At 33.9% G+C, this 15,711-nt stretch overlaps 1 protein-coding gene across 1 annotated transcript in view; it reads right to left on the bottom strand.

Moving 5' to 3' along the window:
• Nucleotides 1–6,281: 6,281 nt before the first annotated feature.
• The window catches only part of LOC110017904 (midasin-like), a gene marked incomplete in the record, with an annotated part of 124,351 nt that continues 114,921 nt past the window's right edge, over nt 6,282–15,711 (bottom strand). Inside the window, 12 exon segments of the mRNA XM_020715060.1 lie at nt 6,282–7,011; nt 7,095–7,295; nt 7,381–7,527; nt 7,916–8,209; nt 9,767–9,982; nt 10,052–10,210; nt 10,316–10,383; nt 10,454–10,580; nt 10,661–10,915; nt 11,093–11,313; nt 11,439–11,503; nt 11,575–11,732. Coding sequence (XP_020570719.1) covers nt 6,364–7,011; nt 7,095–7,295; nt 7,381–7,527; nt 7,916–8,209; nt 9,767–9,982; nt 10,052–10,210; nt 10,316–10,383; nt 10,454–10,580; nt 10,661–10,915; nt 11,093–11,313; nt 11,439–11,503; nt 11,575–11,732 — 2,559 coding nt within the window.

The following is a 15,711-nucleotide window of genomic DNA, read 5'->3' as shown; positions in this document are numbered from 1 at the left end:
CTTAGTTAATCATTATCGTTTCTTTACAATTGGACAATTAAAAGTTGTAGCTTAGTCACATAATCTCTTGCATTATCATAAATAATTCACTCGTTGAATTAGTTGTAAAATAAATCTATCAAAAGGACATATACCCTTAAAAAGTTAAAAAAAAATTTAAAGGAAGTCTTTGGACATTTTATCAGCATGAATCATCAAGAATTTCATCCATCCCCCAACACATTGTCATTACATGAAGGTTCCTTTACCAAACTGCCTCACCCTATTCTACTCAGTATCCAAAAAGAAGGCAACTAATAACTAATAATCAAGAACTATGGTATGCTAGGCCCACAAAGTTGATTTGAGGAGATGGAGTCATGAAACCATAGGATACCGTGGGCTCCAAAAATTCAAAATACCCCGGCCTCTCTCCCATGAAAAAGAAAGAAATGAGAATAAGGATAATGGAGTTTACCATGACGTTTCGGGTCAAATTTTCATAATACGGATGAGACAGTAGATAAGACACTATCTATATATTTCACCCTCATTTTGCGAGAATTTTAAGATATGAGGTTTGAAGTTTTTCATAAGCGCAAACCCTTATGATTAATTAACCCACATGATAATGGGATAACACTTTCGAGTAAGAGTAGTCATTAGAAAGTTGAATGCTCAACGTATAGTTCTACAAAAATAGCAACAAGCCTACATGAAACTTTTTCTTTTCATTGTGTCTAGCCTTTACCCCACTAAGTGGGGTCGGCTACATGAAACTTTTTCTTTTCATTGTGTCCTATTGAGTGTCATATTTTCATTATATTCAAATAAATTAAGATAATTTTTTTTATAAAACATGCGTAAGTCTCTTTAGGTATACCTCTACCTTTCTTAACATAAGTCGAATCTAAAACATCAAACCTCCTAACAGGATCATCAGATGGTTGACATTTAATGTAACTAAACCATTTAAGACGACTCTCAAATCTTGTCTGCCACTAAAGCTACACCAACCCTTTCACAAATAAAATTTAAAATTTAAAAATTATGAAATTAATACTATTAGCTTAGAGTAGATGGTGAAGGAAATATGATGCACCCAATCAAGATCTTATAGTTATGTCATTCAGGGTCGTTGTGGTCCTAGGTTTACTTAAAGGAGATAGTCGACCCAAACTGACAAAATGATCCTTAACAACATCATGGGCAGTTTTTTTTTTATCCAAGAGAACCGTATAGACCTGGGATATAAGTGGAGTAATCTAAGTTGAACTTGGCTTACAAAGGGTTTCATACCTTATTAAATATAGTGCCTTATTAAATATAGTCTATGATTCACAACTCAAAAAAACAAAACACCATTAGGAAATATACGGATTACAATCATAACAGTAATATAACGATGTCATTTGACAGAAAGCTATCCGGTCAGAGGGCTCTGGTCAATTTCATTTGATAACAAAATCACGCTCAAGACAGGTCCATATTAACGTGACTTTATTTTTAGCATTAATTTACTAATATGCTTGGCATGACATTAATTTTATCAATGCGAACTTAGGTTAGCATTAAATTTGTCACCCTCGACAAACGATTGCAGAGGGCAGATGATTTTTTGCTCTTAGCCTTTTAAATGATAGATTTCATTTCAATATTTTAGTATTTTTATCTTTGGAAATTCTATCTTGTCAACTTTGGTTCCTATAAGAAGAACAATCAGACTGGCCAAATGTGGAACTTACGACCATGTCTTATAGACAAAACAACTTGTTTGGAAGTGTGCAAAAATACATTTCTAAATTGAAACTTTTGAAAATAGTTTTTTTTTTAATTTTTTATAAAACATTAATTGCACATTTCTCAAGGTTAATTATACTTTAACTCAGGCACACAATTAACCCACACAAGATTCTCAGACGCTTACGTTTAAGTAGATACTAGTCAAATTGATTGTCCAATCCACTCATCCTCTTTCTAAATCCTTTTTACAAATAAAATAAGAAACTTCAATAATAATAATAATAATAATAAAAATAAAAATAATAATAGTAATAGTAATAATAATAATAATAACAAAAGCTAATTTGTTCGATAATAATAATAAAAATAAAAATAATAATAGTAATAATAATAATAACAAAAGCTTTGTTCCACAAAGTTAATAAGAAACTTACATTATAAACTAAAGCAAGTAAAAAAAAAAGTTGGAACTAATCAAAAGCTAATGAATTACTTTTTTTTTATAATCTATAAAAAAATTTGAAGTTCGTTTAGATAATGTTCTAGTAAATAAAAGAAGGGATAATTACATACATAGCACAGGAAACATTACCATTTATAAAATCTAGCACCAAAGTGATATTTTTTAGCACTATCGAACTGATGTAGTTACGCGTCCCAGAATCAAACCATAAAGAATTTGATAAAAATGAAAAAGATGTATTGATTGGAGTTTCATCATGAATTTTGATATTTGAGTGACAATTTGAAAAATAGATGAAAGAGGGTCTTAGATTTGCAAATAGCAATGTTTCTGGTTCTTTGTATGTAAAAAACCCATAAAAGAAAACACTGTTTGACAATGTCAATGTTCTAGTACCCATATCAGAGTCTAGACTAACCACACTACACATTGCTACAACCTCCTCTCGTTATGCTGTAGTAGTTTAGCCAGACGAGCCATCTTATATGCCTATACGGTAAAATCTATGTAGAGACAATTGAATTAAATCACAACAAAGCAAATGAAACGTAATTATCATCAATAAACAGATCATGTGGAATAATTAAGCTCCGCATCTAACCATAATTAATTTCAATATATTGAAACATAATCATTGAATGATATTGCTGCTCCTGTTAGCATATTGGTGTTAATCTCTTCGCCTATTGAAACTGCCGCTAATAATATTCTCCAAGTTTTTGAAATATCAAAATTTCAACCAATTAGTGAATAAAATAACATTCATTTACTACAAAAAAGATCTCTATACTAGAAGTGATAGGAATCAGAACAAAATTTATTGCTACTCAAGCAAGAAGATCTAATGGATCTTACATTATCCAAATGTATTTCTTTTTTTACCCTGACATTTCTGTTACACGCGTTTGATGCACTCTTCTCTTTACTTCTAAATAAAGGGAAGAAAGGAAGCCCATTATATGGGGTCAAAAATCAATATCATACCAAACCAAATTCATAACTATCCAATAGGACGAGCAAAGTGTCCTTCCAAGTGAATGGTCATGCAAACGTACTACTAAACCACATTTTCAGCAACTTTAGATGCTGCTTTTTAACCACATTCTATCAAGTGATCATTATATACACTTTTAATTTAAAAATACTAAAGCATCAATGATAATATTTGGTAGAAAAGAATGACATTATATAAACAAGCTATTTTAAGATAAATACACATTTTCTTCTACTTTCTTTGCAACTACAAGCTTGCTTTTGTGAAACAGCAACCATCCTATTCCTTCTTACAAATCCCGTATTAACTTCTATACTAGAGTTGACATACAAAATTACCATCTGAAGGAAAAATATGGCGGCGTTCAGACAGCTTCCTTCAACAATAATTGCTGCAAACCTCGTTTTAGGTTGAAAATGACAGCTCACTCGCCCATGCTTTGCATAAGCTCAAACCACTGTGAAATAAGTAAAATTAAATTTGTGAATTTCAAATAAAATGCACAACATTTTTCACATTCGAAGATTTACTTTAGGGGCGATATTGAGAGACTCAATTTTAACATTTTGGTTCTAATAGGGCAATTCAACTTGAGTAACAAAGAAGTTTACAGTGATGAAAAATCTCACCTGTCTAAGTAGATCAGCAAGAGTACGGGGAAGCGCCTCAATGTTCTTCAAGACAATATAGTAAGGAAAAGGAAAAGAAGTCAAGTAGCTCTTGAGAGTAAAATCTTTGTCTTCAAAGCAAACTTCCTGAAAAGCAATAGAAATAAAACTGAAACTTAACATGCCTTGATATAAGTCGCAAAATTTAATTAGAGACTATAGGAACAAAGGAAAATAAAAATGCATTACCTTTAGGTCCATTATAGATTCTTGTGGATTATCTAGAAGTATAAATGCAACCATACGCTTTCTATTCAACACATTACGAACACAGCGCCTCAAGTTTTCCTGCATTTTCAACAGCTGTTCTAATCCCAAGAAGAAGGATAACCACTTTTTCTTTCATTATTTTTGTTGCGAGTTTTAAAAAGATACCTTCTCACTGAATCTGCCATCAGCTATGATCAAAATAAGTTGGTGCATAGGATTCTGCCCCGAAGGTGAGCGTGCTTTTACTACTGCTGCATCTAGCATGTTGGTCAAGTACTTCAACAGGTCAACCACTGGCTCATCAGTTATGGTATTGTCTTGCTTAAATGACAAGCTAGAGATCATCTGTTGCAAACAGAAGATTAAGAATCAAGAGATGTTTTTTTAGGGGCATTGACATACATACCACTCAATTCCTACGCATCTACATATCTAACACCAAAACTTCTTCTTTTACTTTTATACCACCTAAATCGTTCATATCACATAAAAAATACCACTATTTTAACTTTTAAAATGTGAAACACACTTTTTCATGGGCAGGTAAGGTGGCAAATATGAAAAACTTGAAGTTTAGGTGTCATATGTGTAAATAGATAAGAATTAAGTGGCATGTATGCAAATATTTCTTTTTAAAAGAGTAAAAAGAGATGCTCCTAGCACTCACCTTGATTCCAGCTTCACCACTAAAAGGCTGATCGAAGTCATGAAGAAGCGAAATGTTGCCCTCTTTACCAAAGCTCGCAACTGCGAATTGTCCTACTTCAACTTGTGACATTGCACGACATACTGTCACCAAAGCTTCCATAGCAACAGTACCACAGTTGCTTTCAGACATACTGCGTGAATCATCAATTGCAATCACCACCTGATAATCGCGTTTGTTGGGTTTTGTTCGCCTCAACCAAATCTTATTCCTCCGGAAATGGCTAGCGATGTATGGAATAACCTAACAAAGGTAAGATTGTCTCTCAGTGAAGTCATAGCTAAAATCAGTATTCTAGACAAAAATTAGGGGCATTTACACACATACCACCTAATTCTTATGTATCTACATATCTAACACCTAAAGTTTGCTTTTTTACAATTCTACCACCTAAATCTTCCATGTCACATAAAAAATACCATTATTTTAACTTTTAAGAAATAAAATACACCTTTTCATGCATATAAAAAAGCTTGTGTTAGATATGTAAATACATAGGAATTGAATGGAATGTATGTAAATCTTCACAAAATATATCATGCGACAAAATGATACCTTTTTCATGTTTATTCGCTTTCCAGTCTTATAATCACCTTGAAGTCTGCTGGCAAGGGTAGGTTCCATAACAACACGTAGTTGTTCAGCTAGCTCCTGGGACAGCCTTGTGGTGGCCAGTTCATATTTTCTCCAATCTGCAACAGCTTTTTGGTTTATATAGCTAGAAAACTGGTCATGTTCTACTACAGATCTTGATACATCCATATCAATCACTCCATTAACAAGAGGTGATATTTTCTCATTTATGTATAAGCTTTTGAATGAGACAACATTTCCAGAAAAAGTGTTTCCAACATAACTTTGTGGCGATCCTTCAAAAGAGGCTTCACTTACAGCTGCGGTTTCAGGTGACTCTTCAATATGGTTATCACTAGAAATTGTGGCATTCAAAGCCCTGAGGGATTTTGTTTCATACTGCTCTTTTTTCATTTCATCATTATGCTCCATCGTGTTAGCAATTCTAATCTCCTGGCTATCTTTTCCATCCACATTATTTTTAATCTGATCAGCTGTTGCAGGACCCAGAGCTTGTGATGTGCTTTTTTCACCTTCAGAAACATATCTAAACTCGGCAGCACCTTCACCCTCATTCATATAAACAGGACTATCAGATTGTTCTTCGTGGGGATCATCTAATACTGAAACTTTTTCTTTCCAGGTTTCCATCGCTTGCCCTATACTCCTAAAAGGGTTGGTCTCTTTCAAGATTCCCGATTTAGCATCACATTTTGTAATCTGGGATTGCGCTTGATCAGGAGCTAACTTAGAAGAATCACTTGAGTTTGGTATCGAAAACTGCAGATTTGAATGTTGATCCTTTGAAATACTAGCGGGTGCAATACAATTGTTCATATTATCATAATTATTATCAGACCAGCAAATCTCTGGTTCTAAGCTTGAATTTACACTAAATGGATCCTGCTGTTGCTTGACCATATCTACTCTATTCTGAGGATACTCAACAGAGATGGACTTATCTGATTCAGTAACCATTTCACTTGGCTCCAGCTCTACATTTTTGTTATCTTTATTCTCTGGGTTATCATTCATTAGTATCATGTCCTACAGCAGGAGCAGCATTTTCAACATCCATATGATCAGTGTGATTATTATCATCCTCAATTTCCCTATCAGGTTCATCAGGAATAGAATCAACCTCGTCTATATTTTCAGAACCATGATCTTCATCCATATCACCGTCTTCTTGAAAATTTTCTTGTTTAGTAGATTGTATTCCAGTTGGGTCTTCAAATGCAGCATTTTTGTCCAATATCATATCATCAACATTATTCTCATCATCAGGAAAATCTTTTTGCTCCTCACTTAGCCTATCTGATCCATTCTTGTCACACTGGTCGGACTCTTCAACTGTAGAGGCATCCTCCGGTTTAGCTCTGAATTCTCGACCTCCCATATCTGTCTCTTCAACAGATGGACCTGGCTCATACTTCTCAATAGGGTTTTCAGGTTCAGCATCATTTTCCTTGTCCCAAAACTTCTCATCAACAATTTTGTCCGTACCTCCAGTTTCTCCCATTTTTGATTCGATGTTTAAATCCTCCCCATCATCCCCATCATCATCATTCTCCGAATCCTCACTAATACTGAAGGCATCAGCAGCAAAATCTTCATCCATTTCTATGCCTCTGTCCTTATCACTTGGTACTTTATCAGAGCTATCACGTACATCCTGCAAAAAAAGAAAAATGCAAATTTGAAGCCTAAATTTAAGCACTTAACAGAGTTTAAAAAGAACAAACCAAGTGAAAAAACCTTTTGGGAAGTTCCAGTTAATTGAGCTTCATCTTCTATTTGATCGCTAACATCATTTAAGCCTTCACCGTCACCCATACCAGTGCCACTACAATTTTGTGTTCCTTGGACATTATTTTCAGTTTGATCTTCGGTGGAACCAAAACCTTTATATAATAGCAAGGTAAAAATGTGGGCAAGAACATTTGTCATTTCAGCAATCTACATGAGAAAAATTAAAATCAGTAAGACATTAAAAATAAATGAAACATAAAGCAACAAAAATTTAAGGAGACAACTTGCTTACTGTTCTATGTGCATCTAAGAACTCCAAAAGAATTCCGTCTGAGAATTCAAGTAAGAGCTCAACCAAAAGATGAAGATGTTTCAACTGAATTCCTATCTGAGAGCATAATTCAGGTTTCTGAATGCCAGCACACTCAACCAAGCGATTCTGCAAAATTTAATCATCTTAACAACTGATCAACACAAATGCAAGTTGTACTGACATATAAAAGAAAAGAGTGAAGCGCCAAAATAGTCCTCTGATTATTACATTAGGCCATTTTAGCACCGGAGTTTATAAAAGTGCTACATTAGTTCCCGAACTGTTTTAATGAGGCTTAAAATAGTACTCACAAGGGACTAATTCAACCCATATTAAAAGAGTCTGGGGATTAAATTGACACTCATATAAAAGACTAAAATAGGCTCCCATGCAAATAGTCAGAAGACCATTTTAATACTTTTCTCTAAGAGAAAATAGCCACAAGTAACAATAGTCAGAAGACCATTTTAATACTTTTCTCTAAGATAAAATAGCCACAAGTTAAGTAACGAACCGCTGTAGTCATTGTTTCATGTAAACCATCATGAATTCGGTCTAGATGTATATTTTCTATGTACAATTTAAAAGCGTCCTTCCACATAGTTATGTCTTCTACGGAAAAAACTACACCACTAGCTTGATCGAGAAGACTGGGGTCAATTTTTCCAAAAGCTTCAATAATTGTTTTGTATGTTCGCTCAAAAGTATCAAAGAATGCAGTGCTCAGCCTTTTAAACGAGTGATCATCAGGCATTGGGTGTTTATATGCTTCCACCTCAGAGTTGAAAGCTGTCATTTCTTTGTTTCCCTATCAAAATAAGAAAAAAAAAAAAAACTACCTTCAGTTACAATTGAAACTCCCCATTGCCTTCCAATTTATCTTTACAACTTTGCATACTTTTCTCCACAAGCAAATCTCTAACAAGAAAGACAACAATAATGGGACAATCATAACTTAGAAAATTGGCCAAACTGAAAGTGATTAATTTCCCCATATATCAGATAGGTGCTGATCAATAAAATAGGTTTTTTCTTAGAATTATACTTGCTCAGGATGACGTCAGGTGATTTTCCCGAATATGCTTCATTACAATAGCAAAATGCTTAATGCTCATTTCTAAAAAGTCTACCGGCTATTTATGTGGTTTATTTGATATCAGAATATCACATTTCTCCAATCGAATCCGTCAACTATATATAATTGATCCAAAATGATCCTTTGGGAATAAATTCAGATTAATTTTGTAAACTCATGAGACTATATTGTGATCAATTTTGTATAATAATTTATACATGAGTGATCATTTTGGATCAATTCTGTATGGTCCATGAAATAAATGGGAGAAATGTCATATTCTGAAATTAAATTAGCGACACATGAACAATTGAGAAATTATTTTGTGATTTAAACTGTCAGAGCAACCAATTTCTTTAGACAGTAATTCAATTGTTATTTTATGGGTAAATTATGCACATGAAGCTACCATCAATAAGAGTTTTGTGGATGTATTGCATATTTAATCACATCTTTGGGAAGCAAAAGAAAGATATTTCTACAACATTTTATGAATCCATATCTTATGAGACATAAGAAGGTACGCAAATGCCAAATCAAAACATGATAATCAAGAGTAATAAAAAATTTTATCGGAAATTTATGCTCATATACCAATAAGCATCCTATGCACAATACTATCATCCATTAAAAAAATGAACTAGTAAACCCATGTATTTTAACATTTCATAATCAAATCTTTGAGAACTGGATGAAAACAAAAATAATGATGAACTTTTGTTGTGAATTTCAAAAATTGAGTGAGAATTAACAGAATGAGAAAATATAGAATTAGTTCTCTAAATAGCCAAAATTTGAGAGGTAGGTATGAAATTATCACATTTTTATTTAAAGGATACAATAACAACAACAACAACAAGAAACCTTTATCTCACTAAGTGGGGTCGGCTACATAAATTCTTTTTCTCCATTTTATCCAAATGAGTGTCATATTTTTATTTAATTTTAATAGATTAAGATCATTTTTTATACAAGAAGCCCAAGTCTATTTAGGTCTATCTCTACTTTTGTTACCATAAGTCAAATATAAAATATCTACTCTCCTAATAGGATCATCAGATGGTATGCGTTTAATATTACCAAACCATCTAAGATGACAATCTCTAATCTTATCTCATATTTTTATTTAAAGAATACATGAACATATTCAATTATGAGGTTAGCATGGAAAAAAACACACCTCAGCATTACCAAACCATCTAAGATGACAATCTCTAATCTTATCTCACATTTTTATTTATAGAATACATGAACAAATTCAATTATCAGGTTAGCATGGAAAAAACACACCTCACTGATAATCTCCTTGAGACGATTTAACAAAGATTCTTTTACAGATCCAGGATAACCCTCTTGTATGCCGTTAACAGCTTCTTCCAATGTGTTAATAATAAGGTAGTTTTGCCTAACAAATTGTTCCATTTGTATAGAAACAATAGAAGGTGTGTATGTATTTGACATTGTAACAACTCCATTGCTATGAAGAAGGTAATCATCCAACATAGCCTGCATAGAAGTCATTAATCAGAAAGTAGTAATGATGCTTTCTTCATAAATAATGTCTTTAATATCTACCTTTGACTGCATAAACAAAGAGACGAACTTATCAAAAATAGCAGATATGACGTCAGCTTCATCCCGTATTTTATTGCAAGCATCCATATGACATTTTTTGACCGTTACAAGGAAAATATCCATATCTTTCGAAAAAGAAACAAAGCTGTCAAAAAGATCCTGCAAAATTTGAAAATAAAAGTACAACCACACATCAATGTACTGATATGGGATCATCGTAATTGAACATGCATATTTTCTTGAAATAAGTTGGAAATAACTAACCTTCTGTCGCCACATGTGTTTAAGTATGAGATACTGATGTGCAGACAAGGGACAATGAGTGCCGGTTTCTATAAAATAAAAATCAGTCAAGCGTATAAAAAAAATACAAATAATAACATAATATCTAATAATAAGTACCTATTCTGCCTAATGAGTGGCACTGTTCCCAAAGTTTTTTAAGCTGCTCTGAGACACTATAAAGGACAGATCGCTGGTCCCTTTGTATAACAACCAAGTGCTCTATGTAAGATACTAGGTGATTCACCTATAGATACAAAAAAAGGAGACAACTTACAGCCTATCGTTTTATCTAAAATATAATATTCAACAAGAAGAGAAACTCACCCGTACTAAAGTAAAGTCCTTACTAAAACAAGTTTGAACTTCATAAAGCTGCTGAAGCATACTTAAACTTCTAAAATAGAATCCGTTTGCAACTTTCCATATATTAGCATGCCTAACATCAGTGTGTTCTTCAGCTTTGTTGTGAAGATGGATACTGGCATCAGTTGGTGATGAAGGGTTTGCTTGCACGAGTAGATGTCCCACGTTATATGACGGCTGAAGAAATGAACTACTAGGCTTTCCTGATTTATGTTCCTGATAATTAAAGTATTGCATAGAATATATTTAGTTAAAACTGAATGTTAGATAGATCTGGAGCAACTTAAAAGTTTCTGGATTTATTTTAAAACAAAAAGTTATCTACTTCCTTGACGCATATATTCAACAAGACATTATTCCAACCAACAAATTAAAGCAAAACGAGATGAACACCTGCAAATCAACCTTGTGCTTTGATAGTCCACATTTTTCCAAAACTTTAAGTAGATCATCTAATGCTCTCATTTTCCGAGGATTCCTAATTTTGTGCTTCCAAACATGAGAAAATCCGGCTGCATTTAAGCAAATTCTTTCAAGCATATTCCATCCGTCATCCCATGCCACCTTAAAAATCTTGCATATGTATTCAGAAGAAATGCACAATCTATTGCTTTCTGAAATAAAAATAAAAAGATTTACAAAAATTAATATTTATTGTTCAAAAGATAAGAAAGAATTACATCATCCTAGACAATCAGATGTGGCTAATTACAATAAGGATGGGCAGAGTAGCACTCACTTCCATCATGGAATTTTTGAAATGTTGAATTCGTTTTATTTTTCCAGTCGCCAAACCATACGAACCTAAAAAAGCCAACAATCAGAAAATGAAAAAAGAGAAAAAAACGGTTGCTTGTATAAAGAATGAAGAAAACCTTTCTGCACTCCCAAGCTTTACAAGATCAATAGGAAACTGCAGCTCGATTACACCTACTTCGCCAGATAAGTTATGATTAAGCCAAGATGGGTCTTCTTCTCTTATCAATTTTGCCTCCTCATTAAGCACAGCCATTACTGGTTCTTGCAAGGCATCCTATGAAATTTAGAAGACACCACCAAACGAAAAGAGTGAACTAAAAAACACAGTTACTGCACCAAGGTAAATAACTTAACATTTTTAAGGACATGGCATTCAATTTTAACAAATCAAGACTATTCAGCTTAGAAATGTCATGGTAACAATTTGGTAAATATTATTGGATGGAAATTTTGAATGCAAATAACGTTCAAATGCTTGAGTTAGCCACTCATGTTTTTTTTGCAAAGGAAGAACATCACAACATAAAGACTTCCATTTGTCAGCTTCGAAACGTATTATCTCGTTCAACAAGAACAAAATTTGGTTTCTTCCATTTTCAATGTTGTGAAATAATTGCTTCAAAAAATTGAAGGGGCATTTACATACACATAACACACAATTCTTATGTACTTGCATATCAACACCTAAACAATCATATTTACATGCATGCCACTCAAATCCTTAACATCACATCAAAATACCACCATAAATACATTTTTAAATTTAAATACACCTTTTCATGCATAGGTTTATGACACTGTTGACCTCAATTTTGAGGTCTTTCTTTCTTCCCTCTTCCCAGAACCTAAAATCTAGCCTTAGGGTTTCCTATTTGACTCTCCTAGAGAAATTCAAGCCATTTCTGCGCTCTTTAAAGTTTCATATGGACGGTTTCTGATTTTTGACGTCCAGTTGAGTCGATTAAAGCCGACATATTGAAACTCTTGTTGAGTTCCCGAATTTGAAAGACATAACTGGACCCCACGACATGTGTGTGACGTTTGACTTTCTACCGCGAGTAGTCTATTTGACTTCGGTTATCGCTTATGTAAGAACCGATCAATGATATACTCGTTAAACGGCTCCGATCGGGTCAAAATAATTTTGTTTGTCGCAACGCACACGAAATGAGGTTAATTTGGCGCGATCTTCGACGAACTTGTCTGGGCGACCTCGGAAGGCGAAACGGACTGCGCCGATATATATATATATATATAATGGTTTTAAAAGCCATAAACTCTAACCTCTCCTCACACGTGCGCCTCCCCTTTTCCTCTTGGGACCGAACAGTGCCCTAGCTCTCCCTTTGCTCCTCTTGGCCAAGGAGGCCCCATTTCTGATTTTACTCATCTCGGCCGAGTAAGGAGGCCCAATTTCCGGTTTCTCCGATCACCTTATTCCTCTCCGGTGACGGCTTACCTTCTTCTCCGGTCATAACTGCCGGTCATTTTCTTGTAACAGTTTTTCCCGCACAATGAATTTGGTAGCCCTCTCGTTCTTGAGTTTGGGGTGTTTTTCTTGTTGTGAGCCCCTGTTCTCTCGATGGCTATAAATACCTCTTTGGGGGAAGCAAATAAGGCTGATATATTTTTTTTCTGGAAGGAGACAAAGTGTGAGAGCTCATTCTCTGTTGGGAGTTTCTGTTTCGTGGCTTTTCTTACTCTTCTCGTTCTTGAGTTAGCAAGGAGTTGAAGTCAGATTTTATTTACTTCTAGAATCTGATTACAAAATATTAGTGAAAGAGATAAAGATCTCAATTTATCTTTTATCAATTATACTTGATTATTTGGACTAGTTACCTTCTTTAACACCATGGAGTTTATTTCAAATCAGCTTGAAATTCTGTTTAATTTATGAATTAGTTGTCCATGCAATAACTTCTTTTGGATTATGAGATTGATAGATCAAATGAAAATGATATATTAGTTTGATTATCTCTTTGATGAAAAAGTAAAGTTTTTCTTATGAATATCTATATTATAACTGCCTTTACTTATTCATGCTGGAAGTAATGCAGTAGATTTTCAGTAGGTTCCTGGAAAGATATATTGAAATCTCAGGAAATATTTGAGTTCTTTTGATTACTGTTTTCTCGCTGCATTGCTTTAACATGGAGATCCTTGAAGTTATTTGATTCATGGGAGATTCTGTTTTGAGCTCCTTGGTTGGACATTCGGTTTTGCTTGATCTTGGAGGCTTTTCTCTATTTCGAAATGAAGATCTGTGGATTTATTTAGTTTTGGGAGCTTGGTTTTATGCTTCCTGTTGTCCCTTTACTCAAGTATAAGCCATTGGAATATTTTGGTATTTTGGAATACTAGCTTGGGGCTCGATTTTGCTTCTTGCAACTCTCTTTATTCGAACTTAAATATTGAAAATGTTTAATGATTTGGGTGGCTGTTTGGGGGCTCGATTTTGGCTTGGTGGTGGCTTGTTCTTTTGGTCATTTGCTGGGTTTGATTTAGCCCTTATGTGGGCTCGATTTTGTTTCCTGTAGCTCTCTTTATTCAAACTTAAATATTGGAAATGTTTAATGATTTGGGTAGCCATTTGGTGGCTCGGTTTTGGCTTGGAGGTGGCTTGTTTTTTTGGTCATTTGCTGGGTTCGATTTAGCCCTTATGTGGGGCTCGATTTTGCTTCCTCCAGCTCTCTTTATTCGAACTTAAATATTGGAAATGTTTAATGATTTGGGTGGCTGTTTGGAGGCTCGGTTTTAGCTTGGTGGTGGCTTGTTCTTTTGGTCATTTGCTGGGTTCGATTTAGCCCTAATGTGGGGCTCGATTTCGCTTCTTGCTGCTCCCTTTATTCGAACTTAAATATTGGAAATGTTTAATGATTTGGGTAGTCATTTGGTGGTTCGGCTTTGACTTGGTGGTGGCTTGTTCTTTTGGTCATGGCTATTAGTTAATAGATTCGTAAGGCATATTCATTTTCTTTTAAGGAACCAGTGTTTTATCTCAACTATTACAATTCTTGAACATGAAGCATGGTTTCATTCTTCATGAAATGGAGAAGTTGGTCTCTCTATGAGGATATAAAACAACTTTGACATCAAAATACTTGTTAGGCTTGAGGTTCAGTCACGATTGTTATTCCATCTCTTTTCTTGCCCGCTTTCTTAAAATATTGATGTTATGGATAGTAAAAAAAAAGAGCTCAGTTCAAATTAGAGCTAACAAAGTTTTGAATCCATTGCAAAAGTCTCACGGCTGGTTTGTTTTGGAAAGAAAGTTATAACGAGCTCTAAGTTTTCTTAAATTCTTTTGAGACCTTTACTTTCCTTTATAAAGTTTTTTTTTATATATTACTCCTACACTAAGGGAATCCTGATGTACAGCATACAACTACTATGTATTTACATATCAAACATGACAGATTTCCACTTTACTTGTACATATTTTTGATGTGTCATAAAGGTTCAGTTGTTGGAGATTTTAAAAAATAGGGTTTATATGATATGTAAATATATATGAATTTGGTTACTTGGCTGTAATGTTGGTTTCATTTTGCCTTGGGACTGAGAAGTTGCATTTACCTTTGGAATAACTGCATCAGCAGGCCTATAAAACTCTGCAACATAGGTGTGGATGATAGCGAGTATATAGTGTTATGTTTCAATATCATTGGGCTGCCACGTTCATTTGAACCAACTTTGATTTGAATAAATTTGGTTTAATTCGAAAAGGAGGGTTTTCACGGTTAAGCTTGCATTCATTTGTTTGATTCATTTTTTTTTATTGCTGGATTTATTATTTGTTTGCTGAAAGTAATTTGGATGGTTTCCCTTGTATCAAGTATACATTCTTTTCTCAGAATTTCACGTATAATTTACTTCAAGATAGTTGAGCATTCAATTGAGCACATTGAGCACCTGTTTCAAGTGGATGTTAACTATTTTGATAGTGGCTGATTCGTTAATTCTCTATAGTTCATCTTCCTTTTCACTTTTTTGTTATCAACATTCACAATTCATCATGTAAAGAACCCTGCTACTTTTATTGATACAGTTGGATATATTATACAGATATGCAAACAATGGATATGTTGCTTTTCTTTACTTATCCCTAGAAATTATGCATACGTGTCACACAAATTTTTTAGGAGTTGGTATATTTAACATATTAACTTCAATCTTAACACACTTGTTACTTCACACATGCATGAAAACTTGGGACTTTGGAATTTGGGATCTTCTTTGTTTTGGCTTATTGT

The sequence above is a fragment of the Phalaenopsis equestris genome, unplaced genomic scaffold (genome assembly GCF_001263595.1).
Source record: "Phalaenopsis equestris unplaced genomic scaffold, ASM126359v1 Scaffold000002, whole genome shotgun sequence".
Taxonomy (NCBI): Eukaryota; Viridiplantae; Streptophyta; class Magnoliopsida; order Asparagales; family Orchidaceae; genus Phalaenopsis; species Phalaenopsis equestris.
Note: the sequence above shows the minus strand (reverse complement) of the source record. Positions and strands in the feature narration are given on the sequence as shown.